Source organism: Hypanus sabinus, chromosome 17 (assembly GCF_030144855.1).
Source record: "Hypanus sabinus isolate sHypSab1 chromosome 17, sHypSab1.hap1, whole genome shotgun sequence".
NCBI lineage: Eukaryota > Metazoa > Chordata > Chondrichthyes > Myliobatiformes > Dasyatidae > Hypanus > Hypanus sabinus.
This window is the reverse complement of record NC_082722.1, coordinates 15,265,588-15,293,199: the sequence shown is the minus strand read 5'-3', so window position 1 is coordinate 15,293,199 and position 27,612 is coordinate 15,265,588. Positions and strand designations below refer to the sequence as shown.

The 27,612-nt window shown below is 41.2% G+C and overlaps 1 protein-coding gene across 5 annotated transcripts in view; it reads left to right on the top strand.

Annotated features, from left to right (window-relative positions):
* The window catches only part of mmp15b (matrix metallopeptidase 15b), a 68,553-nt gene that overhangs the window by 32,920 nt on the left and 8,021 nt on the right, over positions 1–27,612 (top strand). For 4 of the 5 annotated variants that reach the window (XM_059992575.1, XM_059992579.1, XM_059992578.1 and 1 more), the window contains 8 exons: positions 5,247–5,395; positions 9,853–9,975; positions 11,476–11,783; positions 13,510–13,671; positions 16,968–17,200; positions 17,913–18,051; positions 25,712–25,862; positions 26,871–26,986. In XM_059992575.1, the coding sequence (XP_059848558.1) occupies positions 5,247–5,395; positions 9,853–9,975; positions 11,476–11,783; positions 13,510–13,671; positions 16,968–17,200; positions 17,913–18,051; positions 25,712–25,862; positions 26,871–26,986 (1,381 nt within the window). Of the gene's footprint in view, positions 1–2,515; positions 2,678–5,246; positions 5,396–9,852; positions 9,976–11,475; positions 11,784–13,509; positions 13,672–16,967; positions 17,201–17,912; positions 18,052–25,711; positions 25,863–26,870; positions 26,987–27,612 lie in introns of all 5 variants that reach the window. The other variant, XM_059992576.1, reaches the window with a different exon arrangement.

Here is a 27,612-nt window from a genome sequence, read left to right as displayed (position 1 = left end):
AAAGTAAGGAGGCATGGGATCCAAGGGGACATTGCTTTGTGGATCCAGAACTGGCTTGCCCACAGAAGGCAAAGAGTTGTTGTAGATCATAATCGATTGAAAACGGATGTGGGAGCACGGAGGAATATCGGGAAATCTCCAGTAAGACCTTCTTCGTTGCTGCTGCTGCTGTGAGGTCCGGGACTCTGCTGGGAAGAACAGGCCCCCAGTCCTTGGGGTCGCGTTGCCGATGGCCGTTGGCGGGGCCATCTTAATACGCTTGGCAGAAGATGGTGCTCGGAGAAGCTGTGCCAGAGCGGATGATCATCGGCTTGGAGGTTTGACGGACTCGGAGTCCGCTGCGGTCAGGTCACTTTCGGTGTGCACTGCGTCTGTGAGGCTGAATTGGGCGGCGCCTTGGAAGTCCATAGCGGGGGTATTCCCTTCTGCCGCCGGCGTGGGATGGCGAGTCTGTCGGGACCCTGGGGACTTGTGGAAACTGTGTGGTGATTTCTTTTGAACTTATAGTCCTTTAACATCTTTGGACTATTTTTACTGTGCCCATGGTCTGTTTTTTTTTATCAATTATGCTATTGTTTGCACTGTTGTAACTATATGTTGTAACTATGTGGTTTTGTGCAGGTCTTGTAGCTTTAGTTTTTGGTCTTGTTTTGTCTGGTGGATTTTGGAACTCCTTTCCGGAGAACATGCTAAGACGGTAGAGCAATATTAATATGCAGCAGCCTCTCCGGACTCTGGATTGGGGATTGCCAAACGTTATGTGGATTTTCTGGTGTAGTCTGTTTTGTCATATGCTTTTGTGATATCATTCTGGAGGAACGTTGTCTCATTTTTTTTCTGCATTGCATTTGTGGTTTCTAAATGACAATAAACTGAATTTGAATCTGAGATGGGTCTTATGGAGGTTGGTGACCAGTGGTGTGCCTCAGGGATCTGTTCTGGGACCCATACTCTTTGTGATTTTTATAAATGACCTGGATGAGGAAGTGGAGGGATGGGTTAGTAAACTTGCTGATGACACAAAGATTGGAGGTGTTGTGGGTAGTGTCAGAGGTTACAGTAGGACATTGATAAGATGCAAAACTGGGCTCAGAAGTGTGAGGTGAGTTATTTTGGTAGGTCAAATATGATGGCAGAATATAGTATTAATAGTAAGACTCTTGGCAGTGTGGAGGATCAGAGGGATCTTGGGGTCTGAGTCCATAGGACACTCAAAGCTGCTGCACAGGTTGACTATATGGTTAAGAAAGGGATACAATGCCCTTCATCAACCGTGGGATTGAGTTTAAGAGCCAAGGGGTAATGTTTACAGCTATATAAGACCCTGGTCAGGCCCCACTTGGAGTACTGTGCTCAGTTCTGGTCACATCACTACAGGAAAGGTGTGGAAACTATAGAAAAGGTGCAGAGGAGATTTACAAAGATGTTGCCTGGATTGGGGAGTATGCTTTATGAGAATAGGTTGAGTGAACTCGGACTTTTTTCCTTGGAGCAACGGAGGATGAGAGGAGACCTGATAGAGGTGTATAAGATGATGAGAAGCATTGATTGTGTGGATAGTCAAAGACTTTTTCCCAGGACTGAAATGGCTAGCATGAGAGGGCACAGTTTTAAGGTAGTTGGAAGTAGGTACAGAGGAGATGTCAGGGTAAGTTTTTTATGCATTGCGGTGAGTGCGTGGAATGGGCTGCCAGCAACAGTGGTGGAGGCGGATACGATAGGAACTTTTAAGAGACTTTTAGATAGGTACATGGAGCTTAGAAAAATAGAGGGCTATGGGTAACCTTAGGTAATTTTTAATTAAGTACATGAAGGACCTGTATTGTGCTGTAGGTTTTCTATGTTTCAATGTTAACCTACAAAGGAACATGCTATCTTGGATCTGGTTCTGTGCAATGAGACAGGTGAAATTAATGATCTTGTAGTTAGGGATCCTCTTGGAAAGAGTGATCACAGTATGACTGAGTTTCTCACACAAATGGAGGGTGCAATAGTTCGATCTAAACCCACTGTATTACGCCTAAACAATGGAGACTACAATGGGTTGAGGGAGGATTTGGCTCGTGTAGATTGGTAATACAGGCTATATGGCGGGACAGTTGAGGAACAGTGGAAAACTTTCAATGAGATTTTTCTCAGTGCTCAACAGAAGTATATTCCAGTTAAAAGCAAGGACAGTAAGGGTGGCGAGAGCCAATCTGGATAATTCAGGAAATAAAAGAAAGCATCAAACTAAAAGCTTGTGCGTACAAAGTCACTAAAAGTAGTAGGAAACTTGAAAATTGGGAAAACTTCAAAAAGCATCAAAGAACTACTAAGCAAACAATAAAGAAAGGGAAGATAGATTATGAAAGTAAACTAGTAGAAAATATAAAAATGGATAGTAAAAGCTTTTATAATTATATAAAGCAGAAAAGTGCGGCTAAATTGAACAGCTCCCTTGGAGGATGAGAAGGGGGAATTGATATTAGTTAATGAGGAAATGGCAGAGGCTTTAAATGACTATTTTTTTCAGTCTTCACAGTGGAGGATGCATCTAACATGCCAAACAGAGATGTTATGGATGTGACGGGAGGTGAGGACCTCGATTCAATAGCAATCACTTGAGGTGGTGCTGAGCAAACTTGTGGGCCTAAAGATAGACAAGTCCCCTGGTCTTATTGGAATGCATCCCAAGGTACTGAAGGAAAATGCAGAAGCTATAATAGAGGGTTTGGTGATAATTTACCAAATTTCTCAGGGCTCTGGGTAGGCCCTGCTGGATTGGAAGACGGTGAATGTCACACCACTGTTCAAAAAAGGATGTAGGCAGAAGGCAAGTTGTTTAACATTTGTAATTGGGAAAATGCTTGAAGCCATCATTAAAGAAATAGTGAGGCATCTGGAAAGAAATGGATCCATCAGGCATGGATTCAGCAAAGGCAGGTCCTGTTTGCAAACTTACTGGAGTTCTTTGAGGATATAATGAGCGTAGTGGATAGAGGGGATCAGATGGATGTTATTTACTTCGATTTCCAAAAGGTGTTTGATAAGATGCTGAATAAAAGACTTATCCATGAGATTAAGATCCTTGGAGTTGGGGTGATGATATAGCATGGATAGAGGATTGGTTAACTAATAGAAAGCAGAGAGTTGGGATACATGGGTGTTTCTCTGGGTGGCAGTGGTGAGTGGTGGAGCTGGGCCTACAAATGTTCACGATATACATTAACGAGCTGGAAGAGGGGACTGAGTGTAGTATATCAAAGTTTGCTGATGATACTAAATTGAGTGGAAAGGCAAATTGTGCAGAAGATATGGAGAGTTTGCAGAGAGATATAGATAGATTAAGCGGGTAGGCAAGGGTCTGGCAGATGGAGTACAATGTTTGTAAAGTGAGGTCATCCACTTCAGAAGGAAAAATGAAAGATCAGATTATTATTTAAATGGTAAAAAATTGCAGCGTGCTGCTGTGCAGAGGGACTTGGGAGTGCTTGTGCATGAATCGCAAAAGGTTGGTTTGCAGGTGCAACAGGCTATCAAGAAGGCAAATGGAATGTTGGCCTTCATTGCTAAAGAGATTGAATTTAAGAGCAGGGAGGTTACGCTGCAACTATACAGGGTACTGGTGAGGCCGCACTTGGAGTACTGTGTGCAGTTCTGGTCTCCTTACTTGAGGAAGGATTTCTGGCTTTGGAGGTGATACAGAGGAGGTTCACCAGGTTGATTCCAGAGATGATTGGGTTAGATTATGAGGAGAGATTGAGTCACCCGGGACTGTATTCATTGAAATTCAGAAGAATGAGAAAGGATCTGATAGAAACATGCAAAATTATAAAAGGGATAGATAAGATAGAGGCAGGAAAGTTGTTTCCATTAGTAGGTGAGACTAGAACTCGGGGACATAGCCTCAAGATTCGGTGGAGTAATTTAGGACGGAGATGAGGAGGAACTGCTTTTCCCAGAGAGTGGTGAATCTGTGGAATTCTCTGCCCAATGAAGCAGTGGAGGCTATCTTAGTAAATATATTTAAGACAAGGTTGGATAGATTTTTGCATAGTAGGGGATTTAAAGGTTATGGGGAAAAGGCAGGTAGGTGGAGATGAGTCTCTGGCCTGGTCAGCCATGATCTAATTGAATGGCAGAGCAAGCTTGATGGGCTGGATGGCCGACTCCTGCTCCTGTTTCTTATGATGATGGCTCTGGGCCTCTACTCACTGAAATTGAGACAAATGAAGAGGGATCTTATTGAAACATGTTAAATGTTGAAAGGCCTCAATAGAGTGGATGTGGAGAGTATGTTTCCGATGGTGGGGGAGTCTAAGACCAGAGGACACAGCCTTAGAATGGAGGGATGTCCATTTAGAACAGAGATGAGGAGGAATTCCTTTAGCCAGACGGTGGTGAATCTGTGGTATTCGTTACCACAGGGGGCCGTGGAGGCCAAGTCACTGGCTATATTTAAAGGAAAGGTTGATAGATTCTTTATTAGTCAGGGCATGAGGGATCTTGGGAGAAGGCAGGAGAGGGAAAAGGATCAGCCATGATGAAATGACTGACCTGATTGGATGGGCCAAATGGCCTAATTCTGCTCCATTATCTTATGGTCTTGTATCAGGTTCCAGCATTGAGGTGCTGAAGGTGTCTCCTGTGCAGGAGATCAGCAAGTGAGCATTTAAATTACTTTTTTTTTAATTGAATATCCCCTTTATTACTTTATTACTTATTATTTTATTACTTGCAATGAACATTTAGGAAAATGTAATAAACTTTTAAAATTCATTTATGAGCTATATACATCTCTGACAAAGCCAGCTTTATTGTTCATCCCTAATTTTCTTGGCACTGAGGAGCAGTTAAGAGCAAACTGTATTAAAGAGTTTGGAGCACAGGATAAGAATAAATATGGAAGTCATCTTTCCTGGATATCATTAGTAAATCAGATGGGTAATCATCAACAAATATGCCCATTTCTTACTTCATAATGGAAGGAAGGTCATTGATAAGGCAGGTGAGGGCAGGACACTGGCCTAAGGAACTCTGGCAGTGATGCAGATAATTGATTTCCAACAACCACAACCATCTTTCCTGGTGAACTATATGATTCCAACCATTTGCTTAATTTTCCGGTCAGCATTGCACGAATGACAGTCAGGTGTCTGTGGTCAGTCCTCCAATCTAGCATGGCAAGCTGATTTTTTTTTTGAAGGAGTAGGTATGCAATAACAATGACTAACCGTCTCTTTTTCTGTGTGTTTATCTTTCAGTCCTGGCTTCAGTTATATGGATACCTCCCTCAAGGTGGCTTGCGAATGTCCACAATGAGATCAGCACAGACCCTGTCCAACGCTATCGCTAAAATGCAGAGATTCTATGGAATTGAAGTAACTGGGGAACTTGATGAAAACACAAAAATGTAAGAAATTACTTCAAAAGGGGGAGAAAAGGAAGTGTGCAGATATACACATCTGGGATCGAGGAAGTCATTTGTGAAATCTAGAGCATATCAGGGAAACTAGGAGAACAAAAAGGGGCCATGAAAACCCTTTAGCAAGGAGAATCTCAAGATATTTAGCAAGTATATCAGGAGGGAATCTGTAGCAGGGAAAGAGATGTCCCCTAGGAGAGTACAGAGGTAATTGTGTGTGGAGTCAGGCAACGTGAATGAGGTGCAAAATGAATATTTCTCAGCTGTATTTGCCAAGAAGAACATAAAAGATAGTTCAGATGGGAAAACCGGGATAATCTGAATCAGATCAGTATTATGAAAGGGGACACTTTGGATGTCATGGGGACTATAAGGGCTGAAGAATCCCCAGCGGAGTTGCAGTCTGTCCCTTGATAGGAGAAGAGAGTTGGAACATGGAAGATAGGGAAGGAGGGGGATAACCAGAGGGATGGGCAGGTGAGAGGAAGACGAAGGGTGAATGTATTAGGGCAGTTAAGAGTGTTGAAGAATGGGCACTCACTACACTGGAAATGATCGAAGCAAAGGAGGAAGAGAAAACTGATGGAGTGAAGAAAAGAAACGGGATCTTTCCGGGAGGGTTGAAGGCAGAAGCAATTTAAAAGTGTTCAGTGTGAATGCACATATCAGTAGAGGACAGTGCTGACCAGGATCTCCTGGGGGCTCTCCATTTCAATTCAGCTTCTCATTTCCATTGTGACATGTCTGTCCAAGGCCTCCGCTGACATGATGAGGCCAAACTCAGGCTGGGGGAGCAACACCTCATATTCCATTGGGATAGGCTCCAACTTGAAGGCATGAATATCGATTTCATCCCCCCTCTTTCCTCTCTTTTTCCATTCCCCATTCTTGTTATCTTCTCTCCCCTTCTCTTCCCCTTTGCCCATCACATCCCTTTGATTCGCCTTTTCTCATGGTCGTCTGATCTCTCCTATAGGATCCTTCTTCTTCAGCCCTTTATCTCTTCCACCTAACCCCTCCCAGTCTTACTTCATCCTCTCCCCTCACCCACCCACCTTCCCCTCACCTAGTCTTACCTATCACCTGCCAACTTGTATACCTTCCCCTTCCTCACCTTCTTATACTGGCTTCTGCCTCCTTTCTTTCCGGTCCCCGATGAAGAGTCTTGGCTGGAAATGTAAACTGCTTATTCCCCTCTGTGGATGCAGCTTGGCTTGATGGGTTAATTCTGCATTTTGTGTGTGTCAAAAGGACATTGCCCGGATTGCAGGATTTTAGTTATGGGGAAAGATTGGAAAGGCTAGGATTGTTGTGTAGGAAACTCAGGGGTAAGCAGAGATAGAAATTGGGAGACATGGACTGGGTAGGTGGTTAGAAATCATGTTCCCTTGGTAGGGGTATCACAAACAAGAGAGCATAAGTTTAAGATGAGAGGAAGGAGATTTGAGGGGACAGTTTTTTTTAAACAGAGTAGTTGACATCACTCCCAGAAGAGGTGGTAGAGTCAGATAAATGTAGCAATTATAAAAGTTGTTTAGATTTTCTTAAATAAGCAAAGCATTGAGTGATATGAACCTTAATACAGGCAAACAGGTTTTGTGAAGATGAGCAAAAAATTTAGGCGTGGTGAGTCAAAGGACCCTTCTATCAGCTGAGTAGTTTTCTGACTCTGAAATGACATTTTCTTAGTGCTGTCTCACGACAATATCCAGATTGCCTCAAAAAAACCCCCACAATTATACCAGAAATTGAATGAGTGGTAAAGATTTGGCAAGTATCTCAGTGTAAAGCCCTCAGCATAATGTACCACACTGGTCATTCTCCATTGGCGATGCGCATCATTCTCCAAAAGCTATGTACAGTATAATGCATTCTAACAGTTTCATCAAGGAAATTCCCGATGTACATCTTCAATTTCAGGGCACAGCTTTTCTTGGCTGTAAAATAGTGTGTTGATGCAAGGTCTGGAAAATTCTACTTTCCACTTTCCCATTTTTAAGCCAGATGTTCATTATCCATAGGACTTTTGTATGAGCTACTTAAAAGCCCAAAGTCTTTGGTAGTATAAGCCAATTGATTCCAGTGACCATTGATTGCATTTGTCCACTGGATCTGAGAAGAAGAAGCAATTTTACCGTGGCAGATTGTGCTGGACTGTGCTTGCTGATGTAGCCTGAATTCACAAATGGATTTTTTGGCAACCCTGTGCCCAACATCCTGCAGAAAAGCTGGGAATTTTCTTCCAATATTACTTTAGTTATTTTAAACTTGTGTCTTTTAGTTCTGATCTGAACTTGTTGATCAAATAGATTACTTTCATTCACTTTACTAATGCCTCATTACATTTTTAAAGTCTTGGTTTGTTCTCTCAAATCTTTCTCAATAAATGATAAAATTTTGTCTGTCACTTTATTTAAAGCCTAAAACACTGAAATTAGCCCTATCACTCTTTTAACTTGGCACAGACTAGAAGAGCCGAGATGACCTGTTTCCGTGCTGTAATATGTTATATGGTTAACCCTTTCCAACCCTTTCCAGTGACCTGAATATTCAATGTATTTCTCTGATTCAGCATTTCCACTCAGTCTTTAAATTAGTTTGACAATCAGCGCCCTCTGCTTTTGCTGCCTTAATGTAAAATTTTGTTATTGTTAATAGCTGATTGAAGATTAAAGATTTGGCATGTCAACAAGTACACTCTCAAACTTCTATAGATGTACCGTCGAGAGCATCTTGACAGGCCGCATCACTGTCCGGTATGGCAAGCGGGCCTGGGGGGTGGGGGAGGAGGTGGGCTACTGCACAGGACCGAAAGAAGCTGCAGAGGGTTGTAAATTAGGTGAGCTCCATCTTGGGTACCCAGGACATCTTCAAGGAGCAGTGTCTCAGAAAGGCAGGGTCCATTATTATGAACCTCCAGCACCCAGGGCATGTTCTTTTCTCACTGTTACCATCAGGTGGGAGGTACAGAAGCCTAAGGGCACATACTCAGTGATTCAGGAACAGCTTCTTCCTGTCTGCCATCCGATTCCTAAATGGACGTTGAACCTGTGAACACTATCTTACTTTTTAATATATCTTATTTCTGTTTTCTGCACAATTTTTAATCTATTCAATATACGTAAATTGTAATTGATTTATTTATTTATTTTCCTTTCTTCTATATTATGTATTGCATTGAACTGCTGCTGCTAAGTTAAAAAATTTCACGGCACTTGCCGGTGATAATAAACGATTCTGATTCTGATTCCATGTGCGTATGATTTTTGGATAATCTTATTGCAGTTTAGCTGATTTGGTATTAGTTGCATTTATTTCATACTGATTTCAGTGGATTATGTCAAAAGAAATGAACTGATTTGTCATGATACTATATATAGTGGTAATACAGAGAGCACTTGAATGAAATGTCAGTGCAAAGGACTAATTGCTACACAAGAATATATAGGCCTGAAGATTATTCAGGATACCTAAGGGTTGAATTCTCAGCACTTTCCAGTAATCATTTTCTCTAAGCAGGCTCTGAAATATTTTGAATGATCCTATATTTGTGCATGGATATATCCAAAATGCATTGCCTAAGAAATTTAATGTTGAAGTGTCTGCTTTGGCCTTGAATATTTAGCAAAGATGTAATACAATTATAAACTTCATAATTTGGATAATGATGATCCTTGCTGACCCTTACCCTATCTGACCATATCTGTGGTTTAGTCTGTATTCCATCTATGTTAGAGATGCTGCTGAATTTCATCATTAATTTCTGCCTTCACAGAGAGGAAGTTCTGAAGGTAGGGATTTTCTGTGGTCTCAATATGGAATTTTATTGTCATAGGCAATATTGTGCAGCAGAGGATATTTTGTTCTGGCCTATTAAATGTAAGATCCAGTCTCTCTTACACCTCAGTAATGAGTCAACAATGGCTCAGAGTGAACATTCACATTTGTCATTTAGCTCAATGACTAAAATTGGTGTGACCTTGGTCCTGAAGAACAGACATTGTAGTTTGAAGAGTTTTCCATTTGTCCTGTAGTATTAGGTCCTTCTCAGTAGGATGCTGGTTCAAGATAATATAAAAAGAGAAAAGTATCGGAGAGATTACACAACATTGCTTAACCCAAGTGTACACTGGAATTCATTCTCTGATGGAGTCATCAGTTAGAATCATGGCTTTCATTGCATCAGGCATCAGTCCTATCTTAATCATTTCCCGCAACAAATTTAGCTAATCAGGAAATCCAACTAAATGTGCTCAAAGCACAAATGAGGAGAGAACTAACAGTTGTTTTTCTATCACTCAGAAAACATTATCCAAACAAATCCAAATCCAGATTTTGCAGAGGGAAGGAAGTAAAGTTCAGCATGATCTGACCAGTCATCAGCATGGATTATGAGAGGAGAGTGCAGGTTCAACTTCTTTATTTTATGTGTTAATCTCTGACAGGTGGATGAAGAAACCTCGTTGTGGAGTTCCTGACAACTTTGGTACAGAAATCAAGACAAATTTACGGCGTAAGCGGTACGCCCTCACAGGGCAAAAGTGGAATTCAAAACATATCACATTCAGGTACTGACTCAAGTCTCATGGAAATGTTACAGTAGGCTATGTGGTTGCAAACTGCAGCGTCTGTATTTGCTTAAATATTTCCTTGTCTAAGATCTTGTGATCATCCTCAGCAAAGGATATATCACATTATAATCAAGACGTACAAACAAGCTGGGTGAACTCAGCAGGTCGGGCAGCATCAATTGAAAGAAGCAGTCAACGTTTTGGGTCGAGACCCTTCGTCAGGACTGAAGAAGGAGGGGGCAGGGGCCCTATAAAGAAGGTGGGGGAGGGGGAAGGTGCCAGGTGAAAAACCAATCAGATGAAAGATCAAGGGGTGGGGGAGGGGATAGGCAGGAAAGCTGAAGAAGGAATGTAAGGGGAAAAGCACTATGGGTAGTAGAAGAAGGCAGAATCATGAGAGAGGTGACAGGCAGCTGGAAGAGGAGGCAGAGTGAAGGTGGGATGGGGGAAGGGAGATGGGGGGAAATTACCGGAAGCTGGAGAATTCAATGTTCATACCAAGGGACTGGAAACTACCCAGATGGTATATGAGGTGTTGCTCCTTCAACCTGAGTTTGGCCTCATCATGGCAGTAGAGGAGGCCATGTATAGACTTATCCAACTGGGAATGTGAAGCCGAGTTGAAGTGGGTGGAAACCAGGAGATCCTGTCTGTTGTTGCGGATGGAGCGGAGGTGCTCGACGAAGCGGTCCCCCAATCTGTGTCGGGTCTCGCCGATGTAGAGGAGGCTGCACCAGGAACACCGGATGCAATAGATGACCCCAACAGACTCACAAGTGAAGTATTGCCTCACCTTGAAGGACTGTTTGGGGCTCTGAATGGTGGTAAGAGATGAGGTGTGGGGACAGGTGTAGCACTTACGCTTGCAGGGATAAGTACCAGGTGGGAGATCTGTGGGGAGGGATGTGTGGACAGGCAGTTGCAGAGGGAACGATCCCTGCGAAAAGCAGAAAGGGGTAGAGAGGGAAAGATGTGCTTAGTCCCTCTCCAGCCCCTTGGTATTCTCCAACTTCCGGTAATCCCCCCCCCCCACCCCCCCCCCGTCTCCCTTCCCCCATCCCACTTTCACTCTGCCTCCTCTTCCAGCTGCCTGTCACCTCTCTCATGATTCTGCCTTCTTCTACTACCCATAGTGCTTTCCCCTTACATTCCTTCTTCACCTCTCCTGCCTATCCCCTCCCTGCTTCCCCTCCCCACCCCTTGATCTTTCCTCTGATTGGTTTTTCACCCTCTCCCCACCTTCTTTATAGGGCCCCTGCCCCCTCCTTCTTCAGTCCTGACGAAGGGTCTCGGCCCGAAATGGGACCACTCGTTTCAACGGATGCTGCCGACCTGCTGAGTTCATCCAGCTTGTTTGTACGTCTTGATTTGACCACAGCATCTGCAGTGTACTTTGTGTGTACTATCACATTATAATGATTGGCCTTTGAGTTCAAAATATTGCGAAGTTTATGGTGATGCAGTGTTCTTAAAGTAATATACTTTATCTTCTTGCAGTATCAATAACTATACACCCAAATTGGGAAAACATAAGTCGCTCCAGGCTATCCGCCAGGCTTTTGCCATCTGGCAGAAAGCTACACCGTTAACCTTTGAAGAGATTTCGTATTTCGATATCCGATATGGCCGCAGGAAGAATGCAGACATCGTAGTCTTCTTTGCCTCTGGTTTCCATGGTGACAGTTCCCCATTTGATGGGGAGGGTGGTTTCCTGGCTCACGCCTATTTCCCTGGCATTGGAATGGGTGGTGATACACATTTTGATTCAGATGAGCCATGGACACTGGGAAACACGAACCTTCAAGGTAAGAGCAGAATTTTTGTTCCTCTCTAAGGAGTGAAGGGAAAAAGTAAAGAGCAAATTTGGGTTTATGTTATATTTTCTTCATTGTACTGACTGATAGATTGTGATTGTAATCTCAATTTTGCATTCTCTGACTTTCTCTGCTATGAATTATCTGCCCTATTTGACTCCCACCCTGCCCCACATCTTTCGTTCTTTACAAAATCACATACTTATATTCACGGTCAACCTTTTGAGCCTGAAATCTTGCATTATCTCTCTGCCTCTATGGATTTTATCAGGGACATGACCATCACTAAAACCACTTGTTTTCATTTCCAGCCTGGATTTCCAATTTCTGTTTTTACATTTTGCCATAAGTATGGTTATATTTAGGACATCAAATTAAATGTTAAGAGGTATCTTCCCTTTTTGTAGGAAGACCAGTGTTCCCTCTGTCTGGGAGGGTCAGCACTGTAGCAATTTTGATTTAATTTTTGTAATTTTTGCATGTGTTTGTAAGAATGTTGATAGGCTATGGAATACTCCATGCCTGGCAGAAAATCTACAGGTAGCCTATATAGCATCTATTGGATGCCTCATTGTTCACCTGATGATGTCACCTTAATATCTGAAGGAACATTGGTGCAAGTCCATATCTCATCAGTACAATGAACAACATACTTTATGGCTAAAATGTTCCATGTTTAATTCCGATGACAGGATTGGAAACCTCTATTTTAAAACACTGAAGTTCTGAGAGATAGACTATATTTTAATTTTACATTTGTTAGCTTTTCTTTGGCTATGCCTTGCTGAGGTGTTTAACCTTGGGAACTAATAAAATAAACCATATGTTTCTGAATAAAACTCAGAAGCCAATTAGTGTTGGATCTAGAGGATCTTCACCAGACATCAGGAATGAGACATTACGTTTAGTGGTTATGGCCATTTTACTATGTGTCCCAACAACAAATAAAATGAACACAGAGCCAAAGATAAAGAAGCTGAGCTCTTCTCAGAGTCAGACTGGGGATCTGACTCTAGATCCCTGTGAAATAGTCAGATTCAAGTGGTGTGACACCTGCTGCAGAGGTACCTGAGGCGCTTCTAGAAAATACAGAATCAATTACTGGAAAATAATTTACTGAGGTTAAATAGATGATTATATAAAAATTATAAGCAAACACTCTAATCCAACATTAGCAAATGAAATTGTTACCATTGATGTATGTGTACACCAGGATAAATCACAAAGCAAAACAGGTACAGGCTCTAAATCTGAATCAGAGGAAATAAAATGTGGCGTTGCCAATTTCAGTTGACAGTCCCCGTCTACTTCGACTACAGCCATTTAAAGGAGAGTGATTTTATCAGAGATTATTGTTAATTAGATTCATCTGAAGTAGTTTGTGAATGGGAAATAAATCATTTATCATTGACAAATGAGCACTTCTTATATTTGTATAATGTTTCTCTGGTTTCCTGTCACAGCTGGCAATTCTCTGAATTATCAGTTATGTTTATTTTGCTGGATCTTTAGAAGAGGCGAGCCATATGAGTGCATTGTTCCAACTGCACCTTCCCTGATTCCAATGCTGTATTAATACTGAGTGACTTTATATAAAATCCTATTACTCTTACATTTTTTGTTATTCACTCAGGAGCTTGTATCTGATATGAAATATTTTTCTTGGCTTTTGGAGTTGACTGGTTACCAAAGCCTGATCATTATGTTTTGTCTAAAGGGAATGACCTGTTCCTTGTGGCAGTCCATGAGCTAGGCCATTCTTTGGGCCTAGAACATTCCAGCAATCCAAATGCCATCATGGCCCCTTTTTACCAGTGGATGGATACAGAGAAGTTTGAGCTTCCAGAAGATGATCTAAGAGGAATCCAACAAATTTATGGTAGGTCAGAGAGTATGAGAGTTGAATAATGTGTGCCAGGACGTATTCATTTTGTGACTTATAAATGGTAGAAATGCTTTAAAGAATCAGCTAGTTAATCATTCACCACAGTTACCCAGCTTCTGACCTGTTCTTGAAGACACAATATTTATATGGACTGGTCCAGATAGATTCCTTGGTGACTCGGAGGTGTGGGTGTTTATGATATTGAGTGACAGAGAATAAATTTCAGCAGAATTGGCTATACTCTTTCTTTGTTACTTGATACTAATCCCACCAGGGATAGTCAGCCTGGCTTTGTGTGGGGTAGGTCACAACTTAAAAATTTGATGGAATTTCTATTGAGGAGATGGCCAAAGATGACTGATGGTAGGGCAGTCGATGTGTGCATAGACTTCAGTAAAACTTTCAATGACATTCCTCACGGTAGGCTGATCGAGAAAATTAAAGTACATGGGACGCATGAAGGCTTTGTTGATTGGATGCAGAATTGGCGGGGCTACAGAAGAAAGGGGGTGGTTGTGGAGAAGAGTTTTTCTGACTACAAGTCTATGGCATTTAGTGTTCCACAAAAATCAGTGCGGGGACCACTGTTGCTTGTGATGTACATGCCGAACCATTCAAGCTGCCTAGTTCCATCGAGCTGCACTGAGACCATAGCCCTCCGTATCCCTACCATACGTATACCTATCCAAACTTCTCTTAAACATTGAAATTGAGCTTGCATGCACCACTTGTGCTGGCAGCTCATTCCACACTCTGACAACCCTGAGTTTCCCATGTCCCCTTTAAACTTTTCACCTTTAACCCTTAAGCCATGACTTCTGGTTGTAGTCCCAAATCAATATATAAATGATTTGGATAAAAATTGTAGGTAGGCTGAGCAGTAATTTTGCAGATACTGCAAAAATTGGCAGAGTTCTAGCAAGTGAGAAAGATTTTGAAGGATTCAATAGGCTATAGATCAGTTAAAATATGGGCAGAGAAATAGCAGATGGAGTTTAACCTGGACAAGTGTAAGGTGCTGCATTTTGGAAGGTCAAATTTAAGAAGCACCCCAGAAGTCAGTGTTGGGTCCTCTGCTCATTATTTATGTATATGATTTGGACGTGAATGTACATGGAATGATTGGAAAGTGTGCTGATGATAGTAAGTTTAGGGAGTCAGGTTGTAATGAATTACAAAGAGATCTAGATTAGTTAGGGAGGTGACCCAAGGAACGATACATGGATTTTGTGCATGGCAACTGTGTGAGGTGATGCTTTTTAACTTATCATTTACACAGTGAATGGAAGAGCATGGACACATGTTGTGGAACAGAAAGATCTGAGAATACAAGTGCTTAGTTAGCTGAAAGTGGATACACAAGTAGACAGTGTAGTGAAGAAGCCAGGACATCAGCCAGGACATTATGTTTAGAAGTAGGGATGTTACATTGCAGTTATATCATTCGTTGGTGAAACTGCATTTGGAATATTGTGTATAGTTTGGTTACCCTGTTACAAGCAAGCTGGAGATGGTGCAGGAGATATCTATGAGACTGCTGACTGGGTTCGTCGTCTGAACCCTTAGTGCCTAGGTGGCACATGGGGCCTCTGTTGACTGGGTTAGAGGGCCTTTATTATAAGGAGAGATTGGCCACATTGGTTCTTTATTCTTGAGAGCATAGGACAATGAGGGGTGACCTTAAAGAAGTTTATAAAATCACGAGGGGTGTGGATTGTCATAGGCTTTTCTGCAAGGTTGAGGCTTCCAAAACTAGAGGGCACAGATAGAGGAGAGAAGTAATATCTTTAGACAGAGAGCAGTTAGTACTTCAAATGACGTGCTCAAGGTTGATACAACGGCAACATTTAAGAGCAATTTGGATAAGTACATGGAGGGGGAGGGATCTGGAGAGTTACAGGCAGGGAGGAAGCTGTGGTCAGGACCACTGGTCCAAAGGGCCTGTTTGTGTGCTGTATTAGTCTTTGACTCTATAAATGGCAGGGCTCTTGGAAACATTGATGTACAGAGGGATCTTGGGGATCTTAGGTCCATAGCTCCCTGAAAGTGGCAAGAGGTGTAGAAAGGGTGGGAAAGAAGGCACATTGCATACTTGCTTTATTTGGTCAGGGCCCTGAGTATTAAAATAGGGAAGTCATGTTGCAGCTGTATAAAACTTCAGTTTGGCCAGTTTTAGAGTACTGCGTGCAGTTCTGATCACTGCATTTCAGGAAGGATGTGGAGGCTTTGGAAAAGGTACAGAAGAGGTTCTCACCTGCAAGTATTAACTATAGAGGGAGTTTGAGTGCTTGGATTGTTTTATCTGAAGATTCAGAGGCTGAAGGATGATCTAATTGATGACTGTAAAATTATGAGGGACATCAATAGGGATGAAAATGCCAAATACCAGATGGCATAGCTATAGGTGAAAGTGGGAACATTTATGTGATAAGTTTTATTGCTGAGAGGGTGGTAGGTGCCTGGAATGTGCTTCCAAAGAAGGTCATGAAGTTAGACAGGATGGCAAAGTTTCAGACAGATGCAAGATTAGGTAGGGAATTGAGGGATATAGACCTCATGCAATCAAAAGTGCAGCTTATCATGACTGGAGGGCCTGTTCCTCAGCTGTACTGTTCAATACGTAGACATGGAATGTGCACCAGGAATAGAGCTGAACACCGCATCGTTAATAAACAACCTCACTTTTCATGTTTGACAAAGCAACAGGAATGAGTTACACCTCATTCAGTGATGTCCTTGGAAAAGGATGAATGACCTTTGAGAACAAGAAATATCTTCTCTGTGAGCTATGACTCTAGCCAGTAGAGTCCTCGATGCTATTGACTTCTGTTTGCCAGGGATCCTTGAGGAATGTTTCTTTTTCCATATTTGGACCAACATTGTCATGAGGTCTGAATGTAATTAGCTTTTATGGGACCAAAATGAGCAAGTTAATAATGACTAAGTGCTGCTTAACTGTGATCAAGGGCATATCCCATATATGTACATAAAGATGGGAGAAGGGTCATGGAACAGAAATTAAGCAGGTTAGTTTGCTTTTTGTGGACCAGATACACTGTATCTGTGTAAATTTTCTCATTGTGTTGTGCACAATAAACTTTATGTTGTCTGTTGTGTGGTGTTGTTCATATTAAACGACAGTTGGTGTTGCTCCGGTTGTGTTTATTTATACTCATTTATGTTGCTAATTTGAATTTCTTTGTCAATGTATCCATCTCTTCTCAATTCATCACAATTTTGTAAATGGTTGACATCTGCAAATTTTTGACTGATATTTTCATTGTTTCAAGGGCCACCAGATAGCAACCCAAGTCCCACAAATTCACTGCCAACTCTGACACCACGAAGACCAAAACAACCTGAGCGTGTGCCTCCCAAAACACCTGACAGAAAGCCAACACCAAGAGACCCTGATCCAGGCAACCCGGACTCCACAGACGGCACCACACAATACGGTCCAAATATATGTGATGGCAACTTTGATAGCATAGCAATGTTGCGGGGAGAGATGTTTGTGTTTAAGGTAAAGATGATTGAAAGTTGAATTACTGGCCTTCTGTTGTTTCCTTTCTGGTCAGCTATTTCTCAGTATCAATGACATAAACAGCATTAAAAAGCTTGCACACAGCTTGGCACCACCCTTGTTGCAGTACACTATTAGTAGAAGCAAAATAATTGAATATATGTCTGCAGGCTGTCTTTCATTCTTTCTTCAGGTTATGCTAATGTAGATTGGAATAATTACAAAGCTGCTTTTCCTTTAAAAAAAAGGAGTTGGCAATGAAGTTGAAATTGTTTTTTTTTCAATCCAAGCCCCAGTGCCAGCAACTAAACAGCAATAATGCCCTTGTTAATTCAGAGCACATAGCGTCTGCAACGTTAGTGGATTAGCAAGGATGAACTTGTGAACATCAGTCAACTATCTTAAAGGGCAACAGAAATACTATTTCACGCTAACCCAATGTATTATTACACTTGCTGCACAGCAACCTTTAGGATTGTTAGATCCTGATAAGCAAAGATGGTTTTGATGAGTAGATTTGCTGAGTGAGTCTGGAGGAAGATGAATCTCAGCATTGTACATGGTGACATATATGTACACTGATAATAAAATTTACTTTGATCTTTGAACTTTGGATCAAATAGAATCACATAAAGTTTAAAATGTTAAGATTCTGCAGATCCCAAAATTCTCTGTGAAGGTGTGATGTGAGTTTGCTTTCCTGCCCAAACAGGGACTTTGGTTTTGGAGAGTTCGAAATAACCGAGTTTTGGACAACTACCCAATGCCTATTAACCATTTCTGGAGAGGATTACCACCCAACATTGATGCAGCATATGAACGACATGATGGAAAATTTGTGTTTTTTAAAGGTAGGTTAGGAATGAGTTTTCCATTTCAGTCTGGGGAAGTGAAATAGTGCACAGCTGGATGCCGCTGAACATTGAATGGAGGTGTAAAAGGATGCGATGCAGTATGTTTAACATGACAGGGTGAAAGATGTTTAGAGGATAATAAGACCTTTTCTGGCCTGAATAAACAACTAAGCTTCTTGTTGTGACATGGGTACGTACCACTGCTGCCGTCCTCCTCACAATTTCTCCATGAAAGCAGCCAGTTGCTTCCTACACTAGTTGAGTTGTGTGCCTCTTTCTCCTTCAAACTGCATTTAGCAGTGGTTCCTACAAGGTGTTATTAATCTAGGATATTACCCTTGCTTGCTAAATGCACCCAAATCCCATTTGTGGATTGTCCTTTCCCATCATGTGGACACCCCCAATTAAGCATTGCAGACTATGGAGGTCAAAATGACTTGATTCCCTTGAGGTTAGATCAAAATCAGAATCAGATTCGTTATCACTGACATATGTCATGACAGTGCATTACATAAAATATACCATAAATTACAGCGAGAAATGATATTAAAACAATTAAGTAAGTAGTGATTGAGGCTCGACTCTGTTTCCTTCCAGGTTTCCTCCTTATCTGCATCCTCATCCCCTTCTCCCTACCAGCAACACAAGATTATTATAATTCTGCAGCCAGGTTTATCGTCAGTGCTGGAACTCCGAGCACAGACTTCAAATCGTCCTACGTCTATTGTTTCCCTTGATACAGACTCAACCTTTCCTGTGAAGTACATAGGGTTATGATGATAATGCATTGGTTAAACTACTGGAAAACAACTCCTGAGGCCTTGATGAACAATCAGAGGTGTCACAACAGCTGTGAAAGTAAAATTCATAAAATAGATGTTAATGACCACAAAATTACTAAATGATTGTAAAACCCAGCTTAGTTCCTAAATGCTTTTCAGGAGAGGAACTCACCTAATCTTACCTGGTTTAGCTGACAGTATATGATTCTGAAATGCCCTACTGAAGTGGCTGATTAAGGAACTCAGTTCTAGGAATCATGAGATGGGCTATCAATGCTGACCTTGACATTAACAGCCAGATTCCAACAAGGAAAATATAGATAATAAAGAGGATCTGTCAATCATTACGGGAACTTACCATGCCCAGTTAAATTCTGTTAAGCCTCAAACAGATAAAACGCTTTAGATTCAACACTGAGTCATGTCATCGGCAGGAATTCTGTGATGACTCAGCGATAGTTGAGTGTATAAAAGGAGGATGGAAGGATGAATATAGGACTCTGGTGGAGGACTTTGTCAAATGGTGCAAGCTGAATCATCAACAGCTCAACATCAATAAGACAAAGGAGAAGGTGATGGACATATTGATGATAAAGACGTGGATATGGTGAGGACCTACAAGTACCTGGGGGTGCACTTGGATGACAAACCTGAGTGGAGCATAACATAGATGCTGTGTACAAGAAGGGCCAGAGTCACTTATACTTCCTGAGGAGACTGAGGTCCTTTGGAGTGTGCAGGCCTCTCCTTCACATGTTCGACCAGTCTGTTGTCACCAGTACAATCTTCTATGTAGTGGTGTGCTGGGGCAATGGTATCAACATGGGTAATGCCAACAGGCTCAACCGATTAGAAAGGCTGGCTCTGTTGTAAGAGTCAAACTGGACACACTGGAGACTGTGGTAGAACAAAGGTCCCTCCAGAAAATCCTGGCAATTCTGGACAATGTTTCTTACCCTCTGCATGCCACCTTGGCTGAACAGAGGAGCACCTCATATGTTAACACCTGTGTTCCCAGAATCATCCTCGTGAACCTCCTCTGGACTCTGTCCAATGATAACACATCCTTTCTGAGATATGGGGCCTAAAACTGTTAACAAGTGTGGCCTGACCAGTGTCTTATAAAGCCTCAGCATTATCTCCTTGCTTTTATATTCTATTCCCCTTGAAATAAATGCCAACATTTTATTTGCCTTCTTTACCACAGACTCAACTTGTATATTAACCTTCTGGGAGTCTTGCATGAAGACTCCTAAGTCCCCCTGCCTGTCTGATGTTTGAATTTTCTCCCCATTTAGATAATAGTCTACACTATTGTTCCTTTTACCAAAATGTATTACCATACATTTCCCAACACTGTATTCCATCTGCCACATTTTTGTCCAATCTTTGTCTAAGGCCCGCTGCATTCCATTGCTCCCTCAACACTACCTACCCCTACACCTATTTTTGTATCATCCACAAATTTTGCCACAAAGTCATCAATTCCGTTATCTAAATCATTGACAAACAATGTGAAAAGTAGTGGTCCCAATACTGACCCCTGAGGAACACCACTAGTCAACGGCAGCAATCCAGAAAAGGCTCCCTTTATTCCCACTCACTATTACTATTACTTCTATTACTTCTGTGGGACATATCTATCCTGCGCCTTGTAAACTATTCCCAGAAACCATCACACTATCCTCATATATCTTCAGCCATCTACACTATCCTTATGTACACTAAATGCATTTCTCTGTGGCTCTTTGTGAAATATTTTCAATGCTAAGCTATTAGCAATTGGTGAGGCCTAATTTGGAGAACTGTGTGTACTTATGGTCACCTACCTACAGAAAAGATAGAAAAAGTACAGCAAAACTTTACAAGGGTGCTGCTGGGACTTGAGGACTTGAGTTATAGGGAAAGGTTGAATAGGTTAGCACTTTATTCATGAGCGTAAGAAAATGAGGGGAGATTTGATAAAGATATACATTATTATGAGGAGTATAGATTAGGTAAATTCAAGCCAGCTTTTCCCACTGAGGTTAAGTGAGACTAAAACTAGAGGTCAAAGGTTAAGGGTGAAAGGAGAAACGTTTAAGGGGAACTTCTTTGCTCAGAAGGTGGTGAGACTGTGGAACAGCTGACAGCAGAAGTGTTGGAGGCAGGTTCAATTTCAACACTAAATAGAAATTTGGCTAAGTGCTTGGATGGAATGGGTAAGAAGGGCTAACGTCCAGCTGCAAGTCGATGGAACTAGGCAGAATAATAGTTTGGCATGGACTTGATGGGCTCAAGCATCTGTTTCTGTTTGTAGTGCTCCATAATTCTATCAGTGCTTAAGTTTTCAGCTGCCGAGGCCTCTGGAAATCCTTCCTTAAACTGTTCTGCTCTCTTTTTTTCCCTCTCCTGCTTAAAAACATTTCCTAAAATGTATTTCTGTATGGTCTAATAGATCTTCATCATCCAGGGCATGCCTTCTTCTCATTGAATCTGAAGAGCTACTGATCTATCTATCTATCCATCTATTCATCTATCTATCTGAACCTATAGTAATTGTTCTGTCTTGCTCTGTATTGCTGCCACAAAACAACAAATTTCACAACTGATGTCAATGATAATAAACCTGATTTTGATTCTGCAGTGGCTCTTTGCCAGATTTTCTTTTATAACTCTCTTGTGAGCAGTTTGCACAATATTCAAACCATTGTTTGATTTTCTCTGTTGCAACTTTAACTCCATGTTCTCCAACCAAGGAGGGAAATTAAATTCCGCTCACTAGCTTTATATCCTCTTGCATCTCAAAGTTCAAAGTAAATGTATTACCAAAGTACATATATGTCACCATATGCAACCCTGAGATCCATTTTGTTGTGGGCAATTACAGAAAGTACATGAAACACAGTAGAATCAATGAAAAACCACACCCCGCAGGATGGACAACAACCAGTGTGCAAAAAAAACCAACAAACTGTGCAAATACAAAAAGAAAGAGAGAAAATAAACAAATAAACAAACAAACAATAACTATTGAGAACACAAGATGAAGAATCCTTGAAAATGAGTTCAGTTCAGTGAAGGGATGAGTGTAGTTGAGTGACTCTCATCTAGTTCAGGAGCCTAATGGTTGAGGGGCAGTAAATGTTCCTCAACGTGGTGGTGTGGATCCTGAGGCTCCTGTACCTTTTTCTTGATGACAGCAGTGAGAAGAGCACAAAGGCTAGATAATGGATCTTGCTTTCCCATGACAATGCTCCATGTAGATGTGCTCAATGGTGGGGTATGGTCAACCCATGATGGACTGGGCTGTATCCAGTACTTTTTGTAGTGTTTTCCATATAAGGGCATTGATGTTTTTATGTCAATCAATATACTCTCCACCACACATCTATAGAAGTCTGTCAAAGTTTTAGATGACATGCCGAACCTTCGTAAACTTCTGAGAAAGTAGAGGCGTTGTGGTGCTTTTTTCGTAATGCTACTTACATATAGGACCCAGGAGAGATCCTCTGAAATGATAACACCAAGGAAATTAAGGACTGCCTCATAGACCTCCAGTTTCCTCCTCCCAATGTCAATAATCATCTCCATGGTTTTGCTGACATTGAGCGTGGTTGTGGCACCACTCAGCCGGATTTTCGATCTTCCTCCTATATGCTGATCTCTGCATCAAACTGAACAGCTAAGAGAATAGTGATGAAAGTAACCAATAGTAAAAACAATTAAAAAAAATTAACAACCTTTTAATCTTTGACCTTGAACTTCTTCCTGTATTTTTATTTGCCAACAACAAATTTCTCCACTGGAAAGAAGAGCAAGGTATCATCATCTATTATATTGGTGTAAAATCCAGTGTATGCCTGTTGTACAATTTGCTTTTGTTTCCAGAGCAGCTGTGTTCAATGTAGCTTGAACATCACATGAACATTCCCAGAAGGCTGTTTACAAATTCCATTTCCTTACAAGCACACATATTGTGTGTGGAACTACACAGCATATGGATGGAGCTATTGCCTTTTGCCAAAGCCAAAATTGGACATAGGCAAGCTGCAGAAATTAAACAAGGCTTAGCAAATTCAAAGATCCAGAATTAATTGTTTAGGAGCATCTCTCCTACTGGAAATAATAATCAGTAAACTATTTTTACTTTAAGCATAGAAGAGATATAAATTAGTGATTGCATACAATCTCAACAAACTATAATGTGCATCTTCATTTGGAAACGTTTTACATAACCTCCTTTCTGGATGGGATTCAATTTCTTTTCATGCCAGTTAACGAGCTCACATTGCATATGACAAATGCACAGAAGTATTTTGCCTGTATATCTGTGCCTGTTCTCCAAAAGTTAATTTTAAAATCCACTAAATGAACATTATGGGCCTGATATTATTGGTATCCTGCTCTAGTGACAGACATTTGGCAGGGCAGAGGTTTTGGCTACCATTCTGCTTTGGACCTATCCCAAGTCATTAAGCCACCTGGTTTATCCAGCCAGCAGAAGACAGGACTTACACTACCGTATGCATCGAATCTTTTTGGTAGTTTATTCTGTGTTCAAACTAAAAAAGATGGTGTTCCCTTACTTGGGTAATATTCATCACAGAGAAACATAACATGAACCTTAGGCAGAATGAACAGTAACCTAGTTTGATATTCTTTTCTGATATAGTCTATTTGTGAATTGGTTTGGCTCAGTACAAAATGTAACATCATTTTGTGGGATGGATATTACAGTGCAGGAAACAGGATTCAAACTGGCTCCAAGGATTTTAAACATTGGTGCCTTGAAATTAGAAATCCTTGTTTGTTGCATTAAATATGTGCTGCATATTTAATGTCTAATTGGATCACCTGCAAAGTATCATGAAAAGTCAGATACTTAACAGCATATTGGCAATTTGCACCAAAACCTGTACACTGAAACCCGGCCAAGAGAGCTGTGTGAAAATCTTACTGCTGCTACGTCATTGCTACAGTCATTTCTGGCAAGAACATGAGACCTCGAAGGAATTCTCTCCATGATTGCCACAACACTGCTGCACATGAGGATACTATAACAGCATGGAGGAGAGATCGCTGTGTGTGGGCAACCTACCCCAGCACATGGTTATCCGTCCTATGCTGTGATCCTGTACCAATGAAATGTGTAGGATCGTCAAGGGTGTTGTGACGCATTCAAACTGTTTACAGAGTTACGGAGCAACTATTAATGAGATCTCCATGATTCTTGCCATTGTTGTGTGCAAGACATCCATGCCACAATATCACAACCCTTTAACTAGTGTTGCATTTTCCATCACTTTGTGACATGCTGCTAATTTTCTTTAGTAAGTGTTCAGTGAACAACATAGGTTGCAACCAAAGGCTCCAATTTGTTCCATTTGAGGGAAGAAGCACTTTCTAAGGTGAACTGTGCACATGAATGCAAGGGCCACTTCACTAATGGGCTTTTAGGCACAACTTGTGCTTGAGAAATGGGTCCGTTTTCTAGTTCGGTATATCTCTGAACTGCTCTCTGGAATGAAAAGAGAACATGCAGAACAGTCACATTGGTGAAATGTTTGTGCAGTGATTGGTTATTAACTAAATATAGATCAGTACTTATTATCTGGTTCTAAAATAGCCTGATTGCTTGTATGTAGTAAAAGATATTGTTTCCAAAAACTGCCCCAAACAAACATTTCAGATATGAACTGATTGGTTTGGACTGAAGAAATGATGAACGTTAAAATACTCAATGAAAGCTACTCTGCATTTGTTAAATGCTTGTTTCATTTTAGTACTTGCACATTTTACCATTTCACAACTGCTACCGGATTGCCCACCAAGCACTAGCAGCTAGTACTAGTCCTCCTGGGAGACGGTGACTTTTGAGGACAAAGGCTAATTCCTCTACTCACACCACCTCACCTGGTCTAGCCAAAGAATGTATTTATAACTGCAGCCAATGAACCATGATAAACTTGTGCTTACATTAGAATCCATCAGATGCGATTCCAGTGCTTGGCCATTGCCTAACCATTTTGTGACAGAGTAACTTTTTGCCACTTATCAGACCATTGATGGATTTTCTTTCAGCATACAAGCATGGATTGTTTCATTTTCTGAGGAGCTACAAATAGACTTGAACATCAGTGAACATTACTGATATGAAAAAGGAAGGCCATTGGATGCTTCCATGAGGAATTCTTGTGGCGATGTTCTCAGGCTGAATTAATCTTAATAAAGTCCTTTGCAGCAGAACTGGATCTTCTGCTCTGATAAGTTGATAGAAGAGCCACCCTTTCTTTCAGATTGTCTGCGGTCCATTCGGTGCAAGGTGACTTGTCATATGTCCCTTCCACTTCCACAAAATGCCAGGCTCCTTGATTGTGGCTTTGGAATTGCCAAGCTCACAATTGACTTCTCCGCACAGCCGGGCCCAATGGCACAGTAAGGTCTCCAAGCATGTTGTTGCAGGCTTTGTTTAATGCCCTCATTCCTGTAAGAAGTTAGTAAGTGTGTTGTAAGTGCCTGACATGGCTGACCAGCTGGAAGAGTAGAAATTGTGAGGTGCATTTCTGAGCATAGAAGTGGCAGCAACACACACAAGGTGCTGGAGGAACTCAGCATGAGATGAATAAGTAGTCAGCGTTTCGGGCTGAGACCCTTCTTTAGATCTAAGAAGGAGGGGGGAAAATGCCAGAATAAAGAGGTGGGCAAAGAGGAAAGAGACTAGCTGGAAGGTGGAAGGTGAATAATATTTGCTTTAAACACGCACTTTAGTGCATTTTAGTATATGTCTTCTTTCATAATTGAATTTCTAGGCCTACTGTATGCACTCAGATTTTAAAGGGGACAAGAATTTGCATTGATTTCAAAAGTATAATGAACTTTTCCTCCCTTTCTAGGTGACAAATTTTGGCTGTTCCATGAAGCAATGTTGGAGCCAGGTTACCCCCGTTATCTGATGGACCTTGGTGCTGGAATGCCTCGTGATGGGATTGATGCAGCCATTTGGTGGGAAATTACTGGTCAGACTTATTTCTTCAAAGGAGACAGGTTTGCTTTGGGTTACTTTGCCACTTTCCTTTTACTATACGATAACTTGGGGTTGGTTATAATCTATGCACCTGTGAAAGCTCGAGATCCTTTCTGCTTTGATAGAGTCCATACTGGATCATTCCTTGAAAGATGTAGTCAATGCTATTTAGATCACTGCATGAAGTCTAGATAAAAGTTGTGAAGTTAGGTACTGTAGAAGGTTCCAATCGACCCTGCCTAGACAATCTTTTAGGTAATAAGACAAGAGAACAGCCAGGGAAAGGTGAAAAGTTCCCATTTTCCTACATTGGAAATGTTGCTACAGTATTAGGGGAATTTCAAGGGCCCATTGAAGGAACCTATGACTTTACTGGACTGTCAAGTGTAGGAAAGGCCAATAAGCAAGGTGGACGGACCCGAGACCACTTCCTCTGCTCCACACATCAGTTCGCATGTGACAGAAAATACAATTGTACCTTTTGTAGGTGTTGGTATGTGGTTGAGCAAAGCACTGCTGCAAAGAATATTGAGTCTGGCTGTAGGATTCACCACATGAATCTTCCCTCGTTCTCTGGATTGATCCATAAAACTTCAGTAGAATCATCAATTAGTGTCCCCTCCAGAGCTTCAAGACTGCACAATAATAATAAATTCATTTCTTTGTGACCACAGTGTAAGAGCTTATAATCATTCTAAAGCTGTAACTTAGGGTAACATCACAAGCAGATGCACAACCCTTTAGAGCTTATGGGCCATGAGATATTCAACTATTTCACCCAGCCTAAAACACTTCAATTCATGTTTTGTAAAGAATTCTTACTCATGATTCATTTGTCTTGTTTGATGCTCTTTTATAGTGGATTTTCTGATCTGTTTTTATTTTCCTTGTGTGTCGTTTGATGTGCATTCAGTTACAGAGAAGCGATTCCCCTTGGAGTGGGAGGTTGGGACAGAGTGATTTGCAAAGCCCTTGTAATGAATGCTGCAGTAACATTGAATGTTTAAAAGACTTTCTGATTATTTCAGCTACTGGCGTTTCAGTGAGGAGAGACGAGCAGTAGATAATGGCTATCCAAAGTCAATAAGTATTTGGAAAGGAATTCCGTCATCGCCAAAGGGAGCTTTCCTCACGGATGATGGAGGTAAGAAAGAGTTCATATAGTGAATTATGACAAAATAACAAGTCACCTTTGGTACACCTTGATGAGAGCAGTCTGTTACATGTTGCATGTTAAGAAGTGGAATCAAACTCAAGGTAATGATGATATCATTATATGATGTACATATTAATGCATCATATTTTAAAGAAACACATACAAAGCTCAGTAAGATGCTTCCTGACCTGCTGAATTCCTCCAATATATTTTAAAGCAATTCAACTTCTACAATAACATCATGAGATTAATGTTTTACAATTCATAGTCAAATGTATGCCCATCTATTGACAGGGCCTTTATACTGCAGTGAGTAAATGTTCGCAGGAATCAGTTGATCCCCAATGACCAAATAACTTTGAGAAGTAAAATGAGAAAGGTATGGCCATGCTAAAGCTGCTATATTACAGACCACCCAACAGTCCGAGGGATTTAGAGGAACAAATTTATAGAGAGATTGCAGACGGTTGCAAAAACATAAGGTTGTTATAGTAATCCAATCTAAACAAAGGAAAATCTACAGATGCTGGAAATCCAAACAAGAAAAAATCTTATAGTGGGGGATTTTAACTTCCCACATATTGCCTGGGACTCCCGTACTGTAGATAGGATAG